This window comes from Myxocyprinus asiaticus, chromosome 28 (genome assembly GCF_019703515.2).
Source record: "Myxocyprinus asiaticus isolate MX2 ecotype Aquarium Trade chromosome 28, UBuf_Myxa_2, whole genome shotgun sequence".
NCBI lineage: Eukaryota > Metazoa > Chordata > Actinopteri > Cypriniformes > Catostomidae > Myxocyprinus > Myxocyprinus asiaticus.
The window spans coordinates 13,164,300-13,191,419 of NC_059371.1; the positions used below are offsets into that span (position 1 = coordinate 13,164,300).

The 27,120-nt window shown below is 36.1% G+C and overlaps 2 protein-coding genes across 7 annotated transcripts in view; both read left to right on the forward strand.

The window, feature by feature from the left end:
• Positions 1 to 1,397: 1,397 nt before the first annotated feature.
• Positions 1,398 to 13,080, forward strand: LOC127418712 (eukaryotic translation initiation factor 4E type 3-like). Its single transcript, XM_051659419.1, has 7 exons — positions 1,398 to 1,744; positions 2,545 to 2,617; positions 6,247 to 6,341; positions 6,494 to 6,554; positions 9,015 to 9,081; positions 9,168 to 9,323; positions 11,179 to 13,080. The coding sequence occupies exons 1-7, from the start codon at positions 1,569 to 1,571 to the stop codon at positions 11,223 to 11,225; spliced, it is 675 nt and encodes a 224-aa protein (XP_051515379.1). The 5' UTR covers positions 1,398 to 1,568; the 3' UTR covers positions 11,226 to 13,080.
• A 3,128-nt stretch (positions 13,081 to 16,208) lies between these two features.
• Positions 16,209 to 27,120, forward strand: part of LOC127418973 (forkhead box protein P1-B-like) — a 61,290-nt gene continuing 50,378 nt past the window's right edge. For 2 of the 6 annotated variants that reach the window (XM_051659930.1, XM_051659931.1), the window contains exons 1-2: positions 16,258 to 16,328; positions 17,192 to 17,334. The gene's annotated coding sequence lies outside the window, so the exon portion shown is untranslated. Of the gene's footprint in view, positions 16,329 to 17,191; positions 17,335 to 27,120 lie in introns of all 6 variants that reach the window. The other 4 variants (XM_051659927.1, XM_051659929.1, XM_051659925.1 and 1 more) reach the window with 4 other exon arrangements.

Here is a 27,120-nt window from a genome sequence, read left to right on the forward strand (position 1 = left end):
TATTTAGTTCCAGGTTATGAGGCTGTACTGATCCATAAAGTCAGACAGCAATGATTAGTTTATAAGCAGGCCAATGCAGTTCCAGGGACATCAAGGGATGTTAATCTAGGAACAGATGTTTCATCAACTTCAGCCACTTTTAGAACTGTGGACTAGTAAAGTACTGTTAAAAAAAAAAAAAAAAAATATATATATATATATATATATATATATATATATATATATATATATATATATATATATATATATATATCACTCTTGCAATCAATATTTAATTCATCTGCTAACAATGTCCAACAGTGTATGTACATACATCGCAGGAGATTTATGTCATTTATTTATTTATTTTTTGAAAGTCATGAAAATTGTCATTTCTAGTACACCTTATATTCTGCATTGTGTTTAATATAATTCCATAGTTGAAGTAACAGTAATGGAAACTACATTTTTAAGTGTTTTTTATTTATTTATTTATTTATTTTTTTTTAGACTCATTTTTCTTGCAAAGTCTTATTTCATAGCTAACATTTTATGTATCCTAAATACTCACAATGAAATAATATTTTCACACTTTTTGCATCATTTGGCAAAATTACATCTTGATTGAAAATGATGGCCAATAAAAAATATTAGGTTCACAAGTGATATTTACATTGTTTTTTCTTTGTTTTCTTTAAACATGCATCTCAAGGATGCTCTTAAATTTTGTAGACATGGTTAACAAGTACAATAGCTATTAGGGGCATCTAATTGTTCGGTGTGGTGGAAATGAGGCCACAACTGTGGGACAGTTGTAATAATAAATTTAAAAAGATAGAAATTTCACAAATTGTATTTATTTATTTATTTATCTATTGTATTATCATAGTTTTAAACATGTAATAATTTTAATTTCATAGTTTAATATTGAAAGTCTGGTTCTGGGACAAGGCTAAAACAATGAAACCTATAGATAAAAGGCATTAGAAACGTACCAAAAATAAAGGCTGAAAGCATGAATAAAAGTGTTAATGTGATCTCCATTTAACCAACACCTAATAATAATAATAGTAATAATATATATATATATATATATATATAAACCTGTTTTTAAGATTTATGCATTTCAATTATATTCATCAAATTGAATTGTGTAATATTTAACAAATTAAATTAATAAAACCAAGTATTTTCTTTAATTTTTTTTTTAAGATTACTAATTTCAATATGAAGGAATTTTGTTATGAAACTGAAATGCGTAAATCTTGAATTTGCATTAATCAAGGAACATGTTCTGAAGACTTTGGGTCTCCAAAACCCCAACAGGAGGTCGAATCCCAAACATGCTTTTATTTTAAAATATGGCGTAATGCTTTTATTTTGAAGTGTAGCGGAAATAGCAGGTGCTGTGTCTGACTTCACCCTTCCCCAGCCCGACTCTGTTGCTGTTGTGTCGATGACGCGGAAGGTCTAGCCGGCCGAACGGCAAATGAGTCAGCATCAATAATCTGCCTCTCCGTTGATGCGGGGATTCATCTAAATCTCCCAGCAAAACACTCAAACATCGATTAGCCTCATTAAAGTGAGAAATGGCGGTTCCTGCAACCCCAAACCTGCAGCTGAGCACGGCGAGACAAAGCAGTCCTGTAAACTGCACAGAAAACGACATCCACATCGACGAGAAGCAGCTGGAAAACATCAGCAATCATGTCGAGGACGGCACGTCGCTGCCGCTGCACTCGCCCTGGACCTTCTGGCTCGATCGGTAGGCAGATATCTGCTCATATTACTGTCAATATGGATAAAAGTTGTGTCAATGCAGACGAACATTCACGGCTGCGAACAAAGGCCTTAGATCAAATCTGTAGCTAAAATTATTCTTTTAGATTATTAACGAGCCCATCTAACATTAATAGACTACTCAAACGCCTGAATTTTGTGTTTGTAAGAATTATGTGTTTCATAACGCTAAGCTGATAAAATGATTTACTAAAGTAGGTCGGAGTCACCTGCAGGTCACTATTGTTGCTTAATATCAGATCTGTCCTCTCTGAAGCTCTATAAATCAAGTTACAGTGGGACATTCAATAGGTGTGCCTCAAGGCTCTGTCATGGGTCCTATTTAGTTTTAAAATGAAAGATTCAAGCAACTGTAAATGCAGATTACAGATTTTCAGAAGTTTTGAGATGAAAAGCTTCATTTGCATAAAACTTCAAATTAATTGAAAATCATTGAGTGTTCTAGATTAGTTTTAATGCCCACTGAAATTAGTAATATAGGTTAATTTTGTGTTCTGTGGTGTGATTGGAATTTGTAATTTAAATTTTTATTAAGTTTCCTTTCAGTAAACTTCTCAACGCAGTTATTTTTATAGTGATTTTCAAAGAGTTAAAGTCCTGTTTACTGTCCAACTGACATTCGGTTTTCAAGAGGATTGTGAAATGCTTGTGTTCTGTGTTTCATTGTATGATCATAAGAATTAAACGGCATTTTACATAAGGTAAAAGATTAATGTTTAAGGCTGTGTAAAGTTTGTAAAAAAAATAATGCACTGCATGTTCTAGGTCATTACCAGGTACAACGGCAGCGGAGTGTGAATCAAATCTGAAAAAGATATACACAGTGCACACAGTTCAGGTATGAGGTACACTTTTAATCATTTGTATTTGAAGTCATTTATAGCTTTAATTTGTTTTGTGAGCACAGAATGTATTTTCGTTGCCCGATTTGCTTGAAATACTAGTCCATTTAGAATCAGGTCACAGTGAGCTGATGGAACTAATCTATGTGAAGTGACTAATCTTGGTGAAAACTTAGGGATGTATGAAATACAAATTTTACCCAATGCCGATGACCGATGGCTGGTATTATAAGTCTGTATACTACGGGTATATTGAATGCTTGATTCTGATTGGTTGACAGACGTTCCATCGGTGTGGAATTATTTTCCAGTAAACGCATGGTCATGAAGTAGTTTCAGGTCTGGACCGCATAACGGTCCTATATCACTTCGCCAAATTATTTCAGATATTTCAGAGCTGTACAGTGTACCAGAGCAAAGAAAGCAAATAAAACAAAGACATTGGCTAAGAACGACAAACAATGACTGTAATATCCTTATTTAAACGTATTTAAATTTCAGTTGAAAAGTGCACTTGTGCTCTCTCTCTCTCTTACCCACACTGACACACACACACACACAAACACATTGAGACTCGAGTCACGGCCAACAAACAGAGGCTTGATGTACATGCACCATGACTTGATTAATACAACAGTTTTTGTATTATACGAAATATCTCTTTATGTCTGTGGAAAGCAACCTTGTGCTCCCCCTCTCTTTCGCTCTAACCCACACACCTTCTCACGAGCGACAAACAGAGTCGTCATGTCAACGCACCCCTGCGACTCAGTGGGGTTGTAAACGGTTGTTTAACAACGGACAAGCTATATACAAGAATGGCAACACTATCACACTGCTGCGGAGAAGTGAGCATAAACTTACATCTTGGCGGTTTTGAAGCAATGTTACTTCTGACGAGAGCTGCAGCAAACAAAGAAAATCTCACACACGCTCTCTCACAGTTTCTCACTCTCTCACAAACGCATGCACACACACACTGCCTTGCTACTCCAGTAAGTGCTCCAGTAAAGCAGCGCAAGTGTAGAAATCCTCCGTTGCTAGTTCTAAAGTGATGTTTTCGAACTAGCAACGAAGGCTTGAGCTGTATCAAAGCAAGACAATGAATCCAAAGTGGAAGAAAGTAGTTCCACTCACAAGAGCATTTTAGGGATGAAAAACAAAAAATATCCTCAGATAAAACCCTTAACGATGTCTTAAGGTGTGGTAACTGCGGTATAAGCGGAATAACTGACTTCGCCCCGTTGAATTATTGAAAAATAATGCACAACCCGAGATGGTAATTTTTTTTCAACAGTCCGTCGTCAGTTATTCCTTACACACTACACTCAAAAAAATTATTCTTTGGCTGAAATTTATTCAATAATTAACAGTGGATCCACTTGTTTGAAATGAGTTTTATTAAATTAAAATTATCATGTAATTTCAATTTAAACATTTGGAGTAGAGAGAACTTCAAGAATCAAGTAAACCCCAAAAATTGTCAATAACACACATTAAAATTTTTTTTAATGATATGCTAGCTAGTGACAGTAAATGTCAGCATGCCAAACAAATGCTGGTGGAAAGACTATGAGTGCAACTTGGTCACTGTGCTACGGTTAGCACAGCAATTGCTCAATGGATAAAGCAATTTGTAGAATACTTGAAATGTTTTGATCCTCAACCTAGGCTCAAGATCCACCCTTTATCATAATGGTAAACCCCAAAACTACTATCATAACAGACATTCTTCTAAATCTCAGCATAAAACATTAAACACTAACAAGTCCCCTTTATATTCATCTTGCATAAAGAAACATAAAATAACACTTAATTTGAACATTTACTCTTCCTGTCGAGTCCCATTCTGCCCAGTTTCAGTTAACCAAACAAAAATTATTCATGTTGTCCCAACACGCATAGATTAAGTAAAGCTGACAAGGCACTTTTTTTAGTTGAATCAACTCATTTAATTTAATTTCCCTTTGGTACATGTATTTTTTGAGTAATAGGAACAAGGGAGGATTAAGTAACATTTACGAAAGGGAATGTTCTTTTGTGAATTTTTTATTTTTATTTTTTTTATTTTACATTGTAGCTCCAATTTACAATTGTAAATGCATGAAGAGAAATAAGGCATTAAAACATTGGTAGTACTAAAGAAATATGTGCTTAAATGCACTGTATTGGGATAAAAGTGTCTGCCAAATGCGTTTAATACCTTTTGTAGCCTGGCATTGAAAAAGAGTTTACTGTGTGAATTGGGAAAAATATAGCCATGATGTTATCTGCTTACAGTATTGGGCTATTTAAAGCAATGTCAATAATTTAAACAAACGCCAATTTTGTCTGATACTAATATTGTCTCTGATACATTGGCGGTCAAAAGTTTGGAATAATGTACAGATTTTGCTATTATGGAAAGAAATTGGTACTTTTATTCACCAAAGTGGCATTCGACTGATCACAATGTATAGTCAGGACATTAATAATGAGAAAAATTACTATTACAGTTTGGAAAAAAAATGTCTTAAACTACTTCAAAGAGTTCTCATCAAAAAATCCTCCATGTACAGCAATGACAGCTTTGCAGATCCTTAGCATTCTAGCTGTCAATTTGTCCAGATACTCAGGTGACATTTCACCCCACTCTTCCTGTAGCACTTGCCATAGATGTGGCTGTCTTGTTGGGCACTTCTCACACACTTTACAGTCTACCTGATCCCACAAAAGCTCAATGGGGTTAAGATCCATAACACTCTTTTCCAATTATCTGTTGTCCAATGTCTGTGTTTCTTTGCCCACTCTAACCTTTTCTTTTTGTTTTTCTGTTTCTAAAGTGGCTTTTTCTTTGCAATTCTTCCCATAAGGCCTGCAACCCTGAGTCTTCTTTACTGTTGTACATGAAACTGAAGTTGAGCGGGTAGAATTCAATGAAGCTGTCAGCTGAGGACATGTGAGGCGTCTATTTCTCAAACTAGAGACTCTGATGTACTTATCCTCTTGTTTAGTTGTACATCTGGTCTTCCACATCTCTTCTGTCCTTGTTAGAGCCAGTTGTCCTTTGTCTTTGAAGACTGTAGTGTGCACCTTTTTATGAAATCTTCAGTTTTTTGGCAACTTCAAGCATTGTATAGACTTCATTCCTCAAAACAATGATTGACTGATGAGTTTCTAGAGAAAGCTGTTTCTTTTTTGCCATTTTTGACCTAATATTGACCTTAAGACATGCCAGTCTATTGCATACTGTGGCAACTCAAAAACAAAAACAAAGACAATGTTAAGCTTCATTTAACGAACCAAACAGCTTTCAACTGTGTTTGATGTAATGGCAAGTGATTTTCTAGTACCAAACTTAGCATGATTACTCAAGGATAAGGTGTTGAGTGATGGGTGCTGGAAATGGGGCCTGTCTAGATTTGATCAAAAAATACTTTTTTCAAATAGTGATGGTGCTGTTTTTTTTACATCAGTTATGTCCTGACTATACTTTGTGATCAGTTAAATGCCACTTTGGTGAATTAAAGTACCAATTTCCCTCCAAAACGGCAAAATCTGTACATTATTCCAAACTTTTGGTTGCCAGTATATATTGTGTATAACTACATTGACCTCTTTTTTTTTTTTTCTCCATTGCATAAAGAGCTTCTGGAGTGTGTACAACAACATCCCTCCTGTGTCCTGCCTCCCTCTGAGGTGTAGCTACCACTTAATGAGAGGAGAAAGAAGACCACTATGGTGAGTCTTATTTTCATGCAGGAAAACTCTGGGGTAGTTTATATAATCAGTAATCATCAATATATAATTAGATGTCATCCTTAGCTAAATAAATGTGTATGGGGCAGTTCACATTAAACATTTGTTTTGAATATATTTTTATTTGTTAACAGGGAAGAGGAAAGCAATGCAAAGGGAGGTGTTTGGAAAATGAAAGTGCTAAAGGAAAGCACAGTAAGTCTGCTAGTCTATCATTGGTGTTATAATTTACAAAGCAGTTTGACCGTTTTTATCTACTTCACCTACTGTTATAGGGCATTCACGTACAGTGATTTTATCACAGGAGGTTGTTGTGGGCGTTCCTACTGCTGGTCGCTTTAAAGCTGAAGTGTTTATTTTCTGTGTAACCAAATGGTATTTATAAACAGGGTATCCACGGGTCCTTAAAAAGTCTTAAATATCTTAAATAAATTGCAAAAAGTCTTAAATTTCGTTTTGGGGCGTGAATAGAGGAGACGCTTAAAACAGCAGAATCTGCGCAAGTCATAATCGTCTCACTCTCTCTCGCTCTTTCGTGCATTTAGCAGCTGACGCTTGAGTTTAGTGTGAGCGCGCACAGGGAAGCGCATTTTTACTGAACTTACGATGTTACACATGTATAAACCTTCATAAACCCGTTAATCCGAAATGCAAATGGTGTTATTTTGCGTCTCTAACACTGTCACGTGGCAGAGAAACATTCATTCAGACTTAAGGGTGACCAGTGATGACAGAAATGTCATTTTTAAATGAACCGCCCTTTAACTACCTGTTAAAGTATTTGTTAAAGTTATCTGCCAAGAAAAAAAATATAAATGTTATTCAACTAGACCTTCACAGCAGCGATATCTTTGATTTGTATTGACAATGACAACAAGGCTGTGCGGGATAGACGTACGGTCTCTTCGATGAGATGTACTGCAGTTTAAAGTGCTTTTGGATCATTCTGTGTACAAAACATTGAAAAAATATCTTTTCAAGGACACTCCGTAGACAAAAAAACTCCAGACATCATGAGTTGTGGAAAATCAGATGGGAAATGGAGCTTTTTACAGAATTATACCATGCATGCCTTTGAAGTAATGGTAAGTCTTTCCCTCACAGCCTCGTTTCCATTCCCATTAAAAATCAAAGATGGCGCTATTGTGAATAAGGTCTATAGACCAATCCTCTTAATTACAGTAAGTGGTGGCAGAAAGCCGCTGATTTGTTAGATTTGACAGATTAGAGGATTAAACGAAAGTATGACACAAAACCATCATCAATACAAACATGTTCTTAGCGATACAATTACTATAATGATATGAGTTAATAACAAACATGTAATCATGTTCGCTATAAATTTATGCTGCAAAGTTGTGAGTTGAAATGATCTCCTCAGTCTAGTCAGTTCTGTTGATGATCTTGAAGCCACAGCAGTCAACGAGAGCCCTCCGAATAATTTTTCAACAACATAATACAGTAAATTTATTTTTTGCGCATGGTTTTTGCCCCCACTTCCGTGTTTGACATAAACGGTGACGTTACCAAAGCATTGGTCTAATGCGTCATGTCTTGCTAGAAAGCAAGTGACTAAAGAGAAGGGTCACAATATAGGCTACATACATTCTTAATGATTTCATTTAGAGTTTTAATGTTGTATTAACTTATTAACACATAAATGCACAATAATATATATATATAAAAAAAACATGTCCAGAGACATTCAAGTAGCCTCAGTGGTTTTGTATTTACCAGCTAATAAATAAAAAAATATTGCGAAAGTGGTCTTAAATTTCTTTTATTTGGCCTTAAAATGTCTTACATTTCCTTCGAACCGGCAGATACCCTGTATAAAATAAACATCATTTTCAAACAGCTTTCTGATTACGCCCCCTACCTGCCATTAGCACTGCTACTGCCAACAACACACACAAAAGGTTTAGAACGTTTGTGTTGACGTGTTCAGTTTAGACAGCCTCAAGCCATTGTGTCGCGTTGTGTCATCGGACACGCCTGGTGTAGACAGGGTGTAAGAGAAACATTCTTTTTGGGAATACAAAAATCATATTTTTCTTACATTACAAAATAAGAAGAAAATAGTAGTTAAGAAGAATTTTATTCTTAAATTCACATTTGGTGAATCCAGACCCTGGAGGGCAAAATATTTGTATAGAAGCACTGAGCAGTGCATGCATAGTGCATCAAATCATGAACGATTATCAATACATGTATTAGAATGCGACAATTCCTGACACGGTTTTCCGCACATCATTTTTTTAAATTTATGCCTGCATGTGGGCAGAGGCAAATCATATGACAAACTTCTCCATTTTGCCTATGCTCGACTACAGTATCACATAGTAGACAGATTCACTCCTGTTGGTAGGACACGCCCACATCACATCGATACCCATTTACATGAAGTCAAACTTTTCTCAACTTGAGTCGCTGGACACGGCCACATCATGTTGCCAATAGAAAATGTCACTCATTGCCAAATCTTCTGAAAGTGAATAACTTCCAGTGGCTTTGTTGCTTCAAATAGTTGTTTGTGTAAATGCCCTTTTGGACTGTATAATCTAAATAAATCAGTAGTTTCCTTTTTTATAACCGCTATATTGCTGGCAGATTGAAATTGTTCTACTTCTCTTTTTATCTCTCTTTTTCCACCAGTTAGCTGTTTGGAAAGAGCTGCTATTGGCCACAATTGGGGAACAATTCACAGATTATTGTGCATCAGGTGAGTGTAGTATTAGTACCATTGCTCACTGCATTTGTTAATATTTAAATTATATTAAAATAATGACTTTTTTAAATGTATTTCAGAGGATGAAGTGGTTGGAGTAAGTGTCAGCGTGAGAGAACGGGAGGACGTTGTTCAGGTCTGGAATGGAAACGCCTGTTTTGCAAATGAGTCAAAAGTTTTAGGGAGAATCTACGAACTTCTTCCGCAGATATCTTTTAAAGCAGTATTTTATAAACGTAAGTGTCAACAGTTTACTTTGTGCGTCCTGAGAGTTGATTGTTTATTTTTATAACATTAGTTGCATGAGAGCTTGTCACTTGCTTTCTTTCGTGTTTGATATGTTTGCCATTCGAATTGGACATTTTAGTGACAAACCTTATGTTTATTGTTGTAGATGTAAACGTCTAGTTTGCATTTTTTTTTATTTACGTTATTGTTTTTAATGTTCAGTTTTGAACAAAAGGCAAGACAAATGTTTGGACAGTAGACAACATACTCTCAGAAAATAATTTTAAGATTTACGCAGTTCAAATTCTAACAAAATTCCATCCATTTGTATTGATTTTTTTTTTTTTTTTTTAAAGTAATATTTTAAAAATTACACAGATCAATTTGTTGGAATTTTATGAAATTTAAATGCAAAAATCGTTTTATCTTTTTGAGTACTTTTGGAAATTTTACATATTGTGCAGACTTAAAAAAATATTTGAAACAGCATTAGGCTAATTCCAACATAAAACTAATATGCATGCAGCTTTTATGACCTCATTAACCATTAAAATGGACCAATTAAAATGGTAAATTTTTAAATGTTGCTAAACCTAAGATATACACTTTCCCAAATAAATTCAAATGAATTTTAACCAAAAATCTTGATGCTGATAAAAAAAGTCTATGGACATTTTGGGGGCTGTTCACATCAAATGCGTTTTTGTGTCCGTCTCTGAAATCGTTGACTGCTCCGACCGTCCCGTGTTATTTCAGTGTATTGCGCAGGAGCGCCACATTTTTTTTTTGACATTGTATCAAGTTAAAGATAACTTCAACTTAAAAAACAAAACAAAAAAACAGCTTGAGACACCAGCGTTCTGTTGCATTTGTTGTGCCGTGTCTAGGGATGTCAGTTTTCAGACATTTTCATAATCAATTGTTACAGAAATTAACAATCGATTAATCATTAACATTAAAAAAAATAGGTCACCCAAAAATGAAAATGGTCTCATTATTCACTTACCCTGATGCCATCCCAGGTGTGTATGACTGTCTTTCTACAGCAGAAAACAAATGAAGATTTTTAGAAAAATGTTGAAGCTCTGTAGGTCCTTATTATGTAAATAAACGGGCACCATCAGGCTGCTGGCTGTTTGACGGGCCAAAAGTCACATTTTGGCAGCATAAATGTAATCCACACGACTCCAGTCGATCAGTGAATGTCTTCTGAAGCTGAACCACTCTCGCGTGATGTTCGTTTCTTTGTGTACAAAGCGTGCGCTTTCGACTTGCGTGAACGTGCCATAGCGCTTGCGTCACTGATGCATCGACTTCTGGCAGGAAGCGATTTTTTTTTTTTTTTTTTTTTTTTTTTTTTAAGTTAAAGGAATATTACAGATTCAATACAAGTTAAGCTCAAACGACAGCATTCGTGGCATAATTTTGATTACCACAAAAGTTAGTTTCTCAACTGGATTCGTGTGGATTACTTTTATGCTGCCTAAATATGAGCCAGTAGACTGATCGCACCTGTTTAATTGCATTATGAGGACCTACAGAGCTTCAGCGTTTTTCTTCTGCTGTAGAAAGACAGTCATACACATCTGGGATGGCATCAGGGTAAGTGAATAATGAGAGAATTTTCATTTTTGGGTGAACTGTTCCTTTAATACCGCAAAACGCTGTGAAAAGAGAACTCCAAATAATATGTGCATGTAGCATTAATTAATCATTAACATCCCTAGCGGTGTCTTTTTTTTTCTTTCAAAAACGAGTTTGGTCTGAAAAGCCCCTTTTGCATTAACTACCCATGTACAGAACTGCAAACTAATCACCATTGCACTAATGTTGGTGACTGATTTAAATCCTCTGTTTTTCCAGCACACAAGGAGCACCATGCGTTTGAAGGTGGTCGCTCAAGACATTAGCAAGCTTTGCACATTCGTCACATATTTTCTCTGTTTTTTTGGACTGATCCTCGAAAATGGACTGAAAACAGAAAATCCCTCCTGGATGAACAGAACTGTTGGGTTTTGATATCGTAGAAAAGTTTGAAAGTGTTGTACGATCCTTCCACGCTTTTTGCTAAAAACTTTTCTCATGCCGGATGTTTAGGCAATATCAATGAGATCACATAGCAGTAGCATATGTAATGTACTCATCACAAAGGAGTGTTGCCAGTTATGTTTTTGTTCCCCTTTTTGTTTATTGATCAAATGTTCAGTTCAGTAACCCAATTGCTGCTTGTTAGAGAAAATGCTTATTGTGTTATAAACTTTACACTTCCTTTACAGAATAAGAGTGTCCATTATCATGAAACAGTATGTAAATTTTAGGGCTGATTATCTTAGATACACATTAGATTTGGCACTAGACTAAATAGAAGACCAAGACTAAGCCTAATCTGTTTCTGGGAAGCCATGTTTTATGCAAAAGTATTGCACATTTCTCAATACAAAGATCTCTCTGACTTGGTTTCGTAGCAAATCTAAGTGGGTGAAAAACAACCTTGTTTATAACGTAGAATTTAAAGCAAAATGCATATGCAAGTTCCCGTTTTCACCCAAATCTGAATATTCAAGTGAAATAACTTGATATTAATCTGAATTTTGGTACCTGATAGTCAAAAATTTTGCACCGGTGTTATTACGTTGCAGGTCATGCAAACGGCTTTGCTTTTATGATTTTAAAAACTGTATCCAGATCTGCTTCTGTAGTATTTTATATATGTGAAAGCTATTTTCGAATGGCGTCATGGCACTGTTAGGTTCCGCTGAACTTCTCTTTTTCACATACAACTTATGGTTACTGCACTGTGGTTGATATCTTGCATTGTTTCGTGTATTACTGTAGCCTTTTGTTTTATAGCGTACCTTTAAGTGTCTTTGTCAGAATTGTCCAAATGCTTCATATTTTCATGGTCTGAAATCATAATGTCTGGAGATTTTTTTTTACTTATGCATTTTCTCTTAACTATTATGTTTTGGAATGGATGGTTATGTTGGAAAACGTATGAGTGAAGGGGAGCTAATGTCGATATTGTCAAATTATGAAACTGACAAACACCTGTGTAATCATCAGAGCATTTTGATGAATATATTTTTAGTTTTTCAATACCAAAGAAATACCCTTTCCATTGTCCTATATAATTCATCATTGTCTGTTGAAATATAAAAAGAGCTTCATATTAACTTGCATAGAGGGTGTTAAAACAGTGTTTCTCATGTTTTTCTTTCCTTTACTGGTGTAGTTCATATTAGTTCATATCATGGTGCTCTGTGTAATGTATGTGTAGTGTCAATAACTGCAAGCCCAAAAAGACCTGCATTGTGAATGAGGTCCTTTAATGCACTAAAAAGCACAATTATGATTCAGTCTTTCATATGGGCAGAGATGTGCAAAATAACTTGCAGCTGACCTTTCATATTTCATCCTTTTCCTACCTATCACGGATCTCTTTAAGACAAGTACTGTGGATTTTTGGATTAATTTTTTGGAGCATTTGTATAAGATTTCCAGGGCTCCTAATCAGGATCCGAAACCTGAAACTGATTGTCAGTCTTCTGGAACGGTGCCTTGTGTTCTCCCAGGTTCTGGACGCATAGAATGTTTTGTTTATCTCTGTGTATTTCATCATTTATAATATAATTTTCTTTTTTTTCCCCCTTTTTCTTTTTTTGCTTATAGATTTTTAAATATTGAATAAATAAGCAGAATTCAAAATGCAAGTGTTGTGTCAAGTGTTATTTTCCACATCAAATTGTACAGGTGCATCTCAATAAATTAGAATGTCGTGGAAAAGTTCATTTATTTCAGTAATTCAACTCAAATTGTGAAACTCGTGTATTAAATAAATTCAGTGCACACAGACTGAAGTAGTTTAAGTCTTTGGTTCTTTTAATTGTGATGATTTTGGCTCACATTTAACAAAAACCCACCAATTCACTATCACAAAAAATTAGAATATGGTGACATGCCAATCAGCTAATCAACTCAAAACACCTGCAAAGGTTTCCTGAGCCTTCAAAATGGTCTCTCAGTTTGGTTCACTAGGCTACACAATCATGGGGAAGACTGCTGATCTGACAGTTGTCCAGAAGACAATCATTGACACCCTTCACAAGGAGGGTAAGCCACAAACATTCATTGCCAAAGAAGCTGACTGTTCACAGAGTGCTGTATCCAAGCATGTTAACAGAAAGTTGACTGGAAGGAAAAAGTGTGAAGAAAAAGATGCACAACCAACCGAGAGAACCGCAGCCTTATGAGGATTGTCAAGCAAAATCGATTCAAGAATTTGGGTGAACTTCACAAGGAATGGACTGAGGCTGGTGTCAAGGCATCAAGAGCCACCACACACAGACGTGTCAAGGAATTTGGCTACAGTTGTCGTATTCCTCTTGTCAAGCCACTCCTGAACCACAGACAACGTCAGAGGCGTCTTACCTGGGCTAAGGAGAAGAAGAACTGGACTGTTGCCCAGTGTTCCAAAGTCCTCTTTTCAGATGAGAGCAAGTTTTGTATTTTATTTGGAAACCAAGGTCCTAGAGTCTGGAGGAAGGGTGGAGAAGCTCATAGCCCAAGTTGCTTGAAGTCCAGTGTTAAGTTTCCACAGTCTGTGATGATTTGGGGTGCAATGTCATCTGCTGGTGTTGGTCCATTGTGTTTTTTGAAAACCAAAGTCACTGCACCCGTTTACCAAGAAATTTTGGAGCACTTCATGCTTCCTTCTGCTGACCAGCTTTTTAAAGATGCTGATTTCATTTTCCAGCAGGATTTGGCACCTGCCCACACTGCCAAAAGCACCAAAAGTTGGTTAAATGACCATGGTGTTGGTGTGCTTGACTGGCCAGCAAACTCACCAGACCTGAACCCCATAGAGACTCTATGGGGTATTGTCAAGAGGAAAATGAGAAACAAGAGACCAAAAAATGCAGATGAGCTGAAGGCCACTGTCAAAGAAACCTGGGCTTCCATCCCACCTCAGCAGTGCCACAAACTGATCACCTCCATGCCACGCCGAATTGAGGCAGTAATTAAAGCAAAAGGAGCCCCTACCAAGTACTGAGTACATATACAGTAAATGAACATACTTTCCAGAAGGCCAACAATTCACTAAAAATGTTTTTTTTATTGGTCTTATGATGTATTCTAATTTTTTGAGAGAGTGAATTGGTGGGTTTTTTTGTTAAATGTGAGCCAAAATCATCACAATTAAAAAGAACCAAAGACTTAAACTACTTCAGTCTGTGTGCACTGAATTTATTTAATACACGAGTTTCACAATTTGAGTTGAATTACTGAAATAAATGAACTTTTCCACGACATTCTAATTTATTGAGATGCACCTGTACTGCCTTTTATTTCAAATGCATTTTGTGTTGGAATGCTGAAGTACTCGGCAGTCAAAGTACCATGGTAATGCACAAATTGGAAGTATTGGTGAATTTTAAAATCAAGCTTTCCAGGCCTGGAGAAGTAATAGAAATGAATAAAATCTTGAAAGTCATGTACATTTCTACAGTAAATATATTCTTTTCTAGTTATGCTCAGGTCTAGCCCAACTAACAATTCTTGGTTCCCAGAAAGTTCCGGTAACAGTTTTTGGTTCCCAGAACTGGCATTCTTCTAATATTCTCCTTTGGTTAGCCAGGAAATTTGTATTTATGTAAATAGAATGTTACTTAAAGGTTTAGAGAATGTTCCCCTAAGTTCTCTTAATGTTATACCTAATGAAAAATAATGAGAATTGTGAAAAAACAAAACAAACAAAAAAAAAAAACATGCAATGTTCTGGGAAGGTTAGTTTATGATTATAAAAAGGCTATGGAGAAGGTTCCATTTAAGGATCGTTAAAATGTGTTAATGCTTTAGGTATCATTAACTAACATTGAACAATATATAGTTTGTTTGTTTGTTTTTTTCCAGCATTTATTAATCTTGGTTGATGTTAGTTTACAAAAATACTATTGTTAATTTTTACTTCATGTTAGTCCATAGTGCATTAACTGAAGTTATCATATACAACTTTTTATTTAAAAACAAAAATGTATTAGTATACTGTATGTTGAAATTAAATGCTATAAATTATTGTTTATTGTTAGTTCAAGTTAACTAACGTTGTTAACTAATGTTAACAAACTGAACATTATTGTAAAGTATTACCAACCTAAACGTATGCATTAGATAATATTCTTATTAGATTGTCAGACCAAAACCTCCCTGCAACGTTCTGGGAATGTTAATTCATGATTATAGAAATAAAACCTAATGAGAACGTTCCTAGAACGTTAGGAATTGGTTTCAAAAGAAATGACCAAACGGGAACGTTATGTGCTTGCTGCTATTAAATGATTTTAAGACCTTAATCCAATAATTATGAACAACTGGGAAAATCAAGAAAATACTTTGGTGAAAAGGAATGGGAATCCTGTACCACTAGATGGCGCTGCACACCATTTAAACGCAATGTTATGCCTTCACCTTTCGGCATCTCCAGTAAATGTCTTTAATCATCCTTTCACCACATCTTTTACCTTTCGCTTGTTCTGTGCGGAGGCAGTGCTTATAATGGTATTCATCAATGCATAATGGAATAATTCATAACTAATCGAAGGCGCAACAATATCGGTTTCCCACTACTCCATCAAAGCACTAGCGGCGAATCACTTCAGTCCTCAGCAGGTGGACGTGACGTCACGGCACTACACCGCTTTTGTTCTGGTACTCCCTCTCTCAAAACACTGCCTTGCCTTAACTTTGTCAAAATAAACTTTTCCGTCTTTTACAAGCCCACTCTCTGTGTAAACGGCCCCGTATTCAACGCACGAGCTGGTCGCGCACTCCGCGAACTAGTTCCCCTGGCTGCGCACGGCGGATGAATACACTTGTTTACACGTTGTGCTCTACGCGGCAGATGCCGCGAGCTTCATGGGAGTCCAACACACTGTGCTTTCCAGCTCACAAAAGTTTGCTCCGCGGTTTCACTTAAAGTTTTCATTTGTGCCCGCTGTAAAGCCGCTTCATCCCCGGTGAGTTTGTTCTTTTTACCAAGTTAACTTCTCTGTGGTTTGTTCCCAATTAACATGCTCGGTTCATTTGCTAGTTTTTAGCCATATCAAACTCAACGGCAGCGCTGGAGACAAGGAGCACCAGCTAATTCAAAGCGCCTCACTCTTTTATCGCCATTTGTTTATTATTTTATAACAAGCAATTTGCCTTGAACAAAGTCAGTGTTTTTCATAACACTGTGAGTGATGGCTGGCAAACATGTGCACCTTTCTCTCAGTTAATGTGGAGAACAAAAACTGCCGAACTTCAGTTGTTCAGTTCAAGACACTGAATGCACTTATCAGTGACAACTATTTGTTTGGGATGGAAGACAATTGCATGTTGGCCTCAAACCCCCGAAAATGAATTGTTAATTCAAACTGGGTGGTTTGATTTTGACCAACAGATGCATTTTAACTCGCATGCATCCATTCATGGAGGTGTGTTACTTTGGCTGTCTCAAAACCTAGTAAGATGCCTACCTAGACAGAACTTCTAGGCATCATATGATACCCAAGAATGCTGCCTAGATAGACGTCTCGCTATTTTATTTTTTAGACAGCCGCTATATCTTTAGTCCACCTGGTGTGAACTGTTCCATTATTCTTAAAATGCGTGACTACTGTGAAGGACAAAAGTTATGTTAAGTGTTCCCTTACAGTTTAAACTTTAAATGAAGTTGCTGAAACAACAGCAAACAAAACAAAAAAACAGCAACCCTCCCTCTTTCCCTTCACCTCCTTGCCAGATTTCATGTCTCCTTTTCGCCTCTGAGCGTTTACAATTCGGATTGTGCTGTGGTTGTAAAGTTGGAAGTTAATCATTTGCTAGAGATCTTTTACAGGCATCCCTTTCTGTTTTTTTGAAAACTTGAGGTGTCCCTTCGTGTTACCTGCCCTCAGGATCTGGTTCAGTCACACTTCATGCTCCATTTTGACATCTATTAAAGACTTGATGTCCATTCATCACAACTGAATACACTTCCAGGTGGGTGTTGAGGAGGATTTGATTTGTTGGGACATTCTTTTCTCTCTCAGATGTTTCTCCTTCAGGCATTTTTATGCATCCTGCATGCATCGTCAGAGGAGCTATGTTGCTTAAAAAGATTCTTTGTGGCTGATACCTGTGTTGACAGGTCTTGATGGATTTCACAACTGTATTACATCAAGTTTATTGATAAATTGTCCTTTTAATAATATTATTACTATGCACCGCACACCTTTGTTTCTTCTTATTCCTGTCAATCATTATGTATTGCCATTGCAGTGCCATACTTGCACAATAACAGATTTAATGACTTGCGCAAAAGTGATGGCTTATTCCTTAAAGAGAGAGTTCACCCCAAATTGAAAATGATCTCATGTGTGACTTTCTTCTGCAGAACACAAATTAAGATTTATATATGAATATTTCAGCTCTGTTGGTCCATACAATGCAAGTAAATGGTGGCCAGAACTCTACATTTCCAAAAAGTACTTAAAGGCAGCATAAAAATACACCATACAACTCCAGTGGTTTAGTCCACGTCTTCTGAAGCAATATGATAGGTGTGGGTGAGAAACAGATCAATATTTAAGTCCTTTTCCTACAAATCTCCTCCTTTGACTAGCCCTGATCAGTAGGTGACGATATGCACAAAGAATGCGAATCGCCAAAAAAAACAAAAAAAAAACAATGTGAAAGTGGTCTATTGATCTGTGACCTATCATGTCACTTCTGAAGACATGGATTGTCATTTGGATTATTTTTATGCTGCATTTGTGCTTTTTAAACCTTCAGATTTCTGGCCAACATTCACTTGCATTGAGTGAACCAACAGAGCTGAAATATTCTCTTTAAAAAAATCTTCATCTGTTTAGTGCAGAAGGCGGCAAGTCATACAAATCCGGAATGGTCTGAGAGAGTAAATGATGAGAGAAAATTTTCTTTTTTGAGTGAAGTATTAGAGGTCGACCGATAATTAAGTTGGGCAGTACCTGTCGATAACCAATAGTTTCTAAAATTGATACTGAATGAAAAAATAACACAAAGTAAAATAGTGCTGAACTTTATTACAAAAATAAACAGTACTGACTGAACCATGAAAATGTATTGTACTTTTTTAAATGAAATAAATATATAAATATTAATAGATATATATATATATATATATATATATATATATATATATATATATATATATATATATATATATATATATATATGAACTAATTTTCGAATTTTAAAGTCAGCTGATTTTTAAATTGATGTTGTTTCCTTAGTCCACAAGAGGGCTGTTATATTATTGCATAGAACATTCCTGTCCTGGCTGTTAAAAAAGAGCATTTCATTTTCAACTAATGTGCATAAAATAAAGTTTTAGTCAGTTCATATTCTTCAATGTTAAGTCAAAAGTAAAATGAGGGGGTAAAATGCTTTAGTACATGGTTCATATGGTGTTACACTTACACTGATTCCTACTACTCCAGACTCAAGCTTCATAATAACAGCAAAATACCACAATGTTTTTTATTCAGTACAGTTGTATGTAGAGTAGCAATATTCACAGATAGCAGAGGTATTCGGCTGACCTCGGTGGTGAAGCGGCTCAGACTATGAGCCCAGGCCAGGGGCTGTTCAAACAGACGGAACACATCAGACAGGAACCAAACACGAGGATCCCCGAGACACATGTTTCCACTCCTTTCCTGATAAAGTATTTAAACAACTCAATGTTTAATCTGAGAAACTCTTATAAGTGAGCAAGATGCAACAGCCAAAGACCTCCACCAACTGTAAGGGGCTGTTCACACCGAACGCTTTTGCAACCATCCATTTGTTTTTCTATGTAAACGTGTGCTAGACGGAAGTCTTTGTTTCCCTTTGTTTTTGTTTATTCAGCGTCTCGTGCAGGAGAACTTTTAAAAGCATATTGAGACATCTGCTTTCTGTTAAACTTTATTTGTTGTGCTGTGTCTAGCCTTTTTTAGCACAAGGATGTGATCAATCTGAAGTCATCGTATTGCAGTGAGGATAAAACATTTTTATATGTTTCTCTCGGCTGCATGAAGATATTAATTAGCTTTTTCACGTCACTAGCGTTAAATATATATCTTAGCTGGCTAACGAATGCATAAACGTGACCAGCTGAATATAAACTAATGCAAATAGATGGTAACAATCGTGACATTTAAACATCTGGGTAGGACTTAAGTGTATTTTTGTCACATTGTTATAACCGCTTGAGGTTAGCTTTGTTAGCATCCTCTCAGCCTTGTCGGCAAACATACTGCTGTACTCTACTAATGCAGCATCTAGTCAACATATTAATTACTTTATGATATGACAAATGTGTACTGTAGTGTACTGTATACATACCTTTTTGTTGTTGATGTTTTAAATCCACATCTGAAGTGTTCCGCTCCATGCAGAGTGTAGTTTCATGTGTCAAAACAAACAGCACAAGGCATCAGTGAAGTGATAGTTTTTATTTCACCTCTAGAGGCCGCTCTCATACTGTATAACGACAGCAGACCCTTCCCAGCCGCTCCAGCACTGGACACAATGGGGAAAAACTATCAGTGTGGATTTTTGCCAATAACCGATAGTTCCAGAAATCTGTTATCGGTGCCGATTAATTGGCAAAACCGATATATCGGTTGACCTCTATGAAGTATCCCTTTAAGAACATCTCAGACTGAGCTTACAGTGAAATCGGACAGAAGATTGACTTTTTTTTATTTTTTTTAGCTAAAATCACTCTGTGCTTACAGATACGAACACTGCCCCCAGTGGCCAAATTGGCAAGTGTTGTTGGGATTATGGGCACATGTGAGCTCCATTTTACGGGTGTAATGTCCACGGAGTGGCACCAAAAGTGAGTTGTTTTCAGCTGTACTGGCTGTAATACAGTGGAGGAATGCATATTTCATAAAATGAACCCCCAAGCCCAAACCTAACCATCAGTGGTGTAAAAATCTAATTTTAGATGGAAAAATGCTACCTCTGAATTGTGTTTGTCACTGATTATGCAAACATGATTACTTCCTGGTTTCAATGCGGGATCCAAACCCAGATCTCCCACGCCACTGACATAACGTGCGTCCAGTTGCTGCACAGAGGAAGGTAAACACAGTGGAATTTTCGAGCCAATGCAAAAATGTCTGGTATAGGAGATGGCGCTTGTTGGTGAGTTGGCATAATGTGGCCAATCCTAGGGTACTGGAACTCTGGCCGACCTCCAGTGTGATCATGTTGCAGTGCCATGCTTGCACAACAACAGGTTTAAAGACTTGCACAAAAGTGATGGCTAATATCTTAATGACATAACATCCAATGGAACATACCACAGTAAACAAGATCATCAGGAACCGATAATGTCAATGTCATAATCTGATTAATGATTAATAGATTTCTAGACATGTCTAGATAAACACCTTTATGGAATACCTCACTCAGACTTCCTACATTGATGGCTGTCTGTCTAAGAAAGAACAGTCTACTATGCAAAAATTGTTTTATTGCACTTGAAAGACAAAAGGCCTGATAGTTGGAGGGAGTGCCACGATTGTGAGAGAAAGTGGGAGTAATGTGGTTGGATCTTTCCGAGGAAGCAACACGTGTGGTGCTCCTAGGCGTGGATGCACCAATGAACGTGACTGATGTTTCCTTTTTTAGGTGGGAGTAGTTGCTTTTGTTTCCCCTCTCTTGCTTGAGGGTTTTCCCTCAGGTAAAGAAGTTTCAGATGACTGAGCTAACATTGAGCAAACTTTGTTGTGGTGAGGAAGTGTCACCTTGGCTAGCCAAGGTGACAGGTTTGGTCTTGGTTAATGTTGTTCACTCATTAGGCTCCCCCTTTCCTGTTAATATTTGGTTAACTGAATAAACCTAGTCCTTTGGTGTTTTTTTTTTTTTTTTTTTTTAAACAAAAATATAGCTTGATGATAATGCAATCATTAGGGATGCACGATAAAAAAAAAAAAATGTGTGTGCAGATACCAATAATTTAGGACAACATCTGCAGATACCAATTGTTTGGTGGTTAGCTGATTATTAATTACACAACTTTGAAAGAAATTGTAATAATAATTTTATTCTCTATGTCTCTACATCAGGGGTGTCAGACTTGGTTCCTGGAGGGCCACAGTCCAGCAGAATTTAGCTCCAACCCTAATTAAACATACCTGAAGCAGCTAATCAAGGTCTTCAGGAGTGCTTGAAGATTACAAGAAGGCATTTTGGAGCAGGGCTGGAACTAAATTCTGCAGGGCTGTGGCCCTCCAGGAACTGAGTTTGACACTCCTGCTCTACATGGTCTGTTATAACAAAACATTGAAAACAAGATTTCTAGCATTCCTGGTTCCAAACTGCAACTCTGCTGTCATTGTCATCCAGTTCAAAGTAATTCCACACAAGAAACATTTTATTTCGCAAAGCACAAGTTGTAGGCAAGGCTAATTGTCCGGCCCATTTTTCTGCTCCCTTTTGATTGATGGGAAATAATTGTCCCTGATCATTGGCTGTTTTTTTAAAGAATCATAATTGCTTTTATCGACCCATACCGATGTTTGGCCAATACATTGGTGCATCTCTAATGATTTCTGGAAAATTATCATAGTTTTAAGTTGAGCTTTTGGACCTGTTGCTGAATAGTTGAGAAGCAATTGCTTTACACTGTCTATCAGTTTTATTTGTATGGAAATTACTATTATTCAGTTTCCCTATCTCAACTGACTTGCAGACTTATTCAAATGTTCTGGAACAGTAAAGTGTGGTTATGCCATCTCTGTTTTCCATCCTGGAGAGTTTGAGTGATGTGATCTGTAGTGAAGCATATGCCATAGGCCTGTTAAACTATGTGACTTGTTAGCTTGAAGTTACCAGTGGTTAGTAAGTACTCAAGTCTGCTTGTGAAAATACAGCTGGAGGTTTTTTAATTTTAATTTTTTATTTTTTTTTTCTCCCCAATTTGTATTGCCCAATTCCCAATGCGCTCTAAGTAGTATTTTTCCATTATTTTATTTTTTCCATTGGGATTTAATAACATTTGAAACAAAGGTACAAGACTGTGTCTTTAATGAAATATGAATTACTGAACTACTATCCTATGAAGCGTTGCGAATGATGAAATAATTTTAAAAACTATGGGAAATTATAAAACTGCTGATTTAAAGTATTGAAAAAAAATATTATTGCAAAATATTCATGGTGTATAGAAACAGTATAATTTAACTGTATTGCAAAATATGGACAGTAGACCCACACCTATAGACAGTTCAGACAAGTAGTTTGAGAGTGTAGGGAGACCGACTCGATTGTGTCATTCGCAGCATGTCATGGAAGTGGGCTGTCACTGCTGAGCTTTTTTGCTGCGGTTTGGTTGCTGCTATTCTGATTGGTGGATCTTTTCTCTTTAGGATTATGGGCAGTGTAGTTCGAAACCATGAAGTCCTTTTTAAACACAATTTAAGAATTAAGTTAAAATAATGTGGACTGATGGCTTCAACAGAAGACTGAACCATTGATTTAAAACCTGTGTGCTCACGGTAGGTCTGCCCTTAAAGGTTTGAAAGTTATCATTAAAAATCAATTTGTCTGTTGAAAAAATTAATGGGATTTATTTATTAGGGATGTCACAATACCATTATTTTGAGAACAAGTACAAGTACCGATACTTTATTTTTGGTACCCACTAATACCCATACCTGTGTTTTTGTTTTCTGATTTCCGTATCGACAGTTTATTTGAATTTTATCATTTAAAATGGTGTCTAAATAAATTAATCATTGAAACTTTAATCAAATAAAAATAGAACAATTAATTTTCAACATAATATTGTATTATCTTTATTGAACAAAGTGCTTTTATACAGAACCTCAAAGCGCAATCCAAAATACAACATTGGAGTGAGGCCTGTTGTGATTATTAAATAACCGTGTGATCGTGATTATTTGATCTAACCACAGTTATTTGAGAGAACCGCGATTATTGGGCATTCTAATTCCAATCACATTTTAATGACCAAATAAGGGAATTTTAAGCAAATATAGTGTATAATTGCCATGAATGGTGGGTTTGTGTGTCAAGTTGAACTCTGGATACGAGCGTCACTGAGCCGCACCGCGGACGTCAGCCAGCTCCTGTACGGAAGAGCACTTCAGCTGACAACACACCCCAAACTCCCGCGAAAATATAAATGAACAGGTATAAACTGTGATAGTGAAATTGTGAAAGTGAAGAAATTAGGACAGAAATATTTTACTATTGCATAATAAAATATATATACAATTTATATATATTTTTTTACAAAAACATCAGTGCAAATGTAAAATTTAAGAAAACTAATGTTGACCAAAAATGTTTTAAATATTTTGATATTTAAAACATAATTTTTCATGTCATAAGTTTTTAAAGCCTTAAAAGGAAATCACATTTCCCTATTTTATTATTTGATTTATATATTTCAAGTTAAATATGTAAAAATGACTTATTAAAGTGTATGAAACACACATGCAGAAAAAAAACCACACCTTAAGAAATATGTCAGTTTATTTGACAATTGTGAAAGCCATTAAAGAGACCATTAATAATCATAGCCCTAAAAAAGACAATTAATTGTCATAATCACAATTATTTGTTTGACAATTAATCGTCAGCCAGATTTAATAATAGTGACAGCCCTAACTGGAGTTTTTTTTTTTTTTTTTTTTTTTTGTCAGAATGTTTTTTGCCCTTCTGTTTCTTTGTGTTTTTGACAGTAGCTTCTCACTTTTGGAAAAGCAGGTAGCTATGTGACCCAGTGTGATTATTAAACTGCAAAAGGCTGCTATTCATTTAAACATGTAGTCTGTATGTACCTTGTGCTACAATATGAATTAGCACTCTGCTCACTGTCATCTGCTGCAAACAGAGCGCTTAATGCTCATGATGGTGTTTTCCGTGTATGAGCCAAGGAACTCTAAAAGCTACGAGCAGCCGGTGTCTGCACAACACTGGCTCCACAAATTCTCAAGCACTCACTTTTTAAGTGTGCAGTACATGCAAACTATGTTTATGTCATTAAATTGGAGCTTTTGTGGTTTAATAATCACACTAGAAATAACATGATTTTAATTTGTGTGCTGAATGCTAACAGAATGATATTCGTATGTCAGATGGTATCGTTTTGATAACATTTTGATTCATAGATCCGAAAGCAATACAATCTACTAAAAGCTACAGGTCATCTAATCCACAAGAAATAATTAAATAGCCTGAAGTCAATTTTAGGCCTGTTTCATCATATTTTGCATCCATGAATTTGAATTTCAGCCCTAGCATTTGTTTTTAACTTGCACTGTTGGTAAAGTTTAACTACTTTAAATGAATCAGTAATGAATGCTTGACAAGTCCGCATCACCGTGATGTGCAGTCCCTCTATAAAAACCACAGCATTTTCATCACAGTAAAGTGTATTACAGTACATAGTACACCTGAATGAAAAGTAGGCCCTCTTTACTATGCCTGTCACACATTTTAAGATAAGCCCTGCAATTTCAGTGATGTATTCTACCTATCTTTGCTTGGCCGTACACTGTGGTTTTGAGTATCTGTGTAATTTGTCATGTGTTCATGGCCTAGCTATGAAATGTGATATTCTATCAGGGCTGCCTCTTCCATTATCTCCGAGAAACCAATCTAAAAATAGAGCCATGCATCCAGACACCATACACTAAACTACACAGTCCTATGTTAGCCCCTTCTCTCTGCCAACTGCTTTCATCAGCTTGGTCTGTCTACCAAACCTTGATGGTTGTATCTTGTGATGCTCATTTTTAGCCATCTACAGCATTTTGCTGTTCAATAATAAGTTTTAGATATAAGAGAATCGTAAGGAATTTAACAGTTTGATTACTCAAACTGATTACTCTTAACGATTCCAGTTTCTTAACAGTTCTTTCACAATTTTTGTAGTACTTTTGAGGTGGACATTTTTGGAAATTAGAAATGCAGTTAATGTTAAATTGACTGCTCTTAGCTGAAAATGACAATGATAATTTCATATTTTAATAGAACAGATTCTTGCTAAAGGTGTTTAGACGGACTAATTAAGATTTTTTAATTTGTAATTTTTTATAAAATATAATTAATTGCAACAAAACCCAATCTTTAACCTCACGTTGTCTTTTTTTTTTTTTTTTTAACAACCATCTAGGCTACCGGTAATTACTCTGAAGTTCCACAAGCCTTAAGTACTCTACACATAACGCAGATCTTTATTTTGACTCAAACTTGACAAAAGTAATGACTTGCGATTTCAGTAAAAAAAAAAAAAAAAAAAAACTAATAAAGAACCGGCTGATAAGAATCATTCATACAGGAATTGGATAACACTGATCACGCTGTCTATTTCGCACTTGTAGATTAAAAAGGACACAGTCAAAAGTGTCATTTGTTGGGGAATCGAACTACACTGATTGCGCTTTGTTTTCCACTGCTGATTCAAAAGCAGTGTTATAGTGCAGAAAACAATGTCTGAGTATTTTTGTAAGGTTTGCATCCACATCGGTGGAAGAATGCACGTCCGAGAGCCGTAAGCCAAGTCGTAAAAATCATATGGTTTCAGGTTCAGCAGAAATTAAGTGTCTTAACAGTACAAAACCCTATTTACAACACATTTGTCATAAACCAGTACTCTCCTGAGTAGTTGTTTGTATTTAGCCTTTCAAAATATGTATGTACAGTTCAAAGGTAAATGCTGATTGCTTCATAAAGTTCATGGAATACAGATGTCTTTCGAAACAGTTGTTTAGTCCTGCTTAGGGATGGGCAGCTGGGCACGAGGACTCAAGTACTCGAAAGGAGAGCAATGATCAGTCATGAAAATGATGATTGATAATAATCATGGGTGATGTGACCTTTCAGTAAATCACAGAAACTCACAACTATACACAATCGTGTCAAAGAGGGGCCTTGCTTTTAATTTTAAGATTGATTATGGTATGATTTTCAGTAGTAACCTGGTTGTCAACAGAGATATCTCGTAGCAACCAAACTGATAAACGATGCTGCATTGCTAGGGTTTGTTCTACAGGTTCACGATAACCAAAAGAGAGTATAATTAACCGTTTTTTGAACACCTGTTTTTGCAAACATTTGCTAAACAAGTTTTATTAGCATTTAAGATAGAAACATGGACTCATCAGTGGATATTATTAACCAAAATTGAATTTGTCATTGACTTGGTAAGTCTCCCTGGGTGCCGACATGTTTGCGTATTGTCACACATCTTCAACTCACCAATTGAGTTAGGGCTGGGCGATATGTAAAAAATATTTATTGATAATTGCCTTAATATTGCAATATACGATTAAGGTGAATGGGTGAACGTCTTTTGTTTCTTTAATAGAAAGATATATATTACTGAACCTGCGGAGTTGCGTTCACAATGCATGTTAACCGCGAACTGCTCCATGGAAATAAAGCGAAATAAACTCGCAGCACCTGAGATGATCGGAGATCATTTGCAGCATTCTCATAGTTGACATTATTCTTGCAAACAGTTTTCAGATCAATGAAACAGGAAAAAAAAAAAGTGAACTATTTACACGCATGTTCCCAGAGACATGCTCTCACTGCACACCTACATGCGTGTGTTCCACGAGACGAGCTTGTCGTGCTGCACACCTCTGAACAAACAGCTAATCAGACACATCAAGCATTGATGGCTTTTCTTTTATCTGTTCTTAAAAATATAATAAATTGTGTTCTACAAGCATGCATCTTTATGACTAACAGCATTTCTTGTCATGGGTC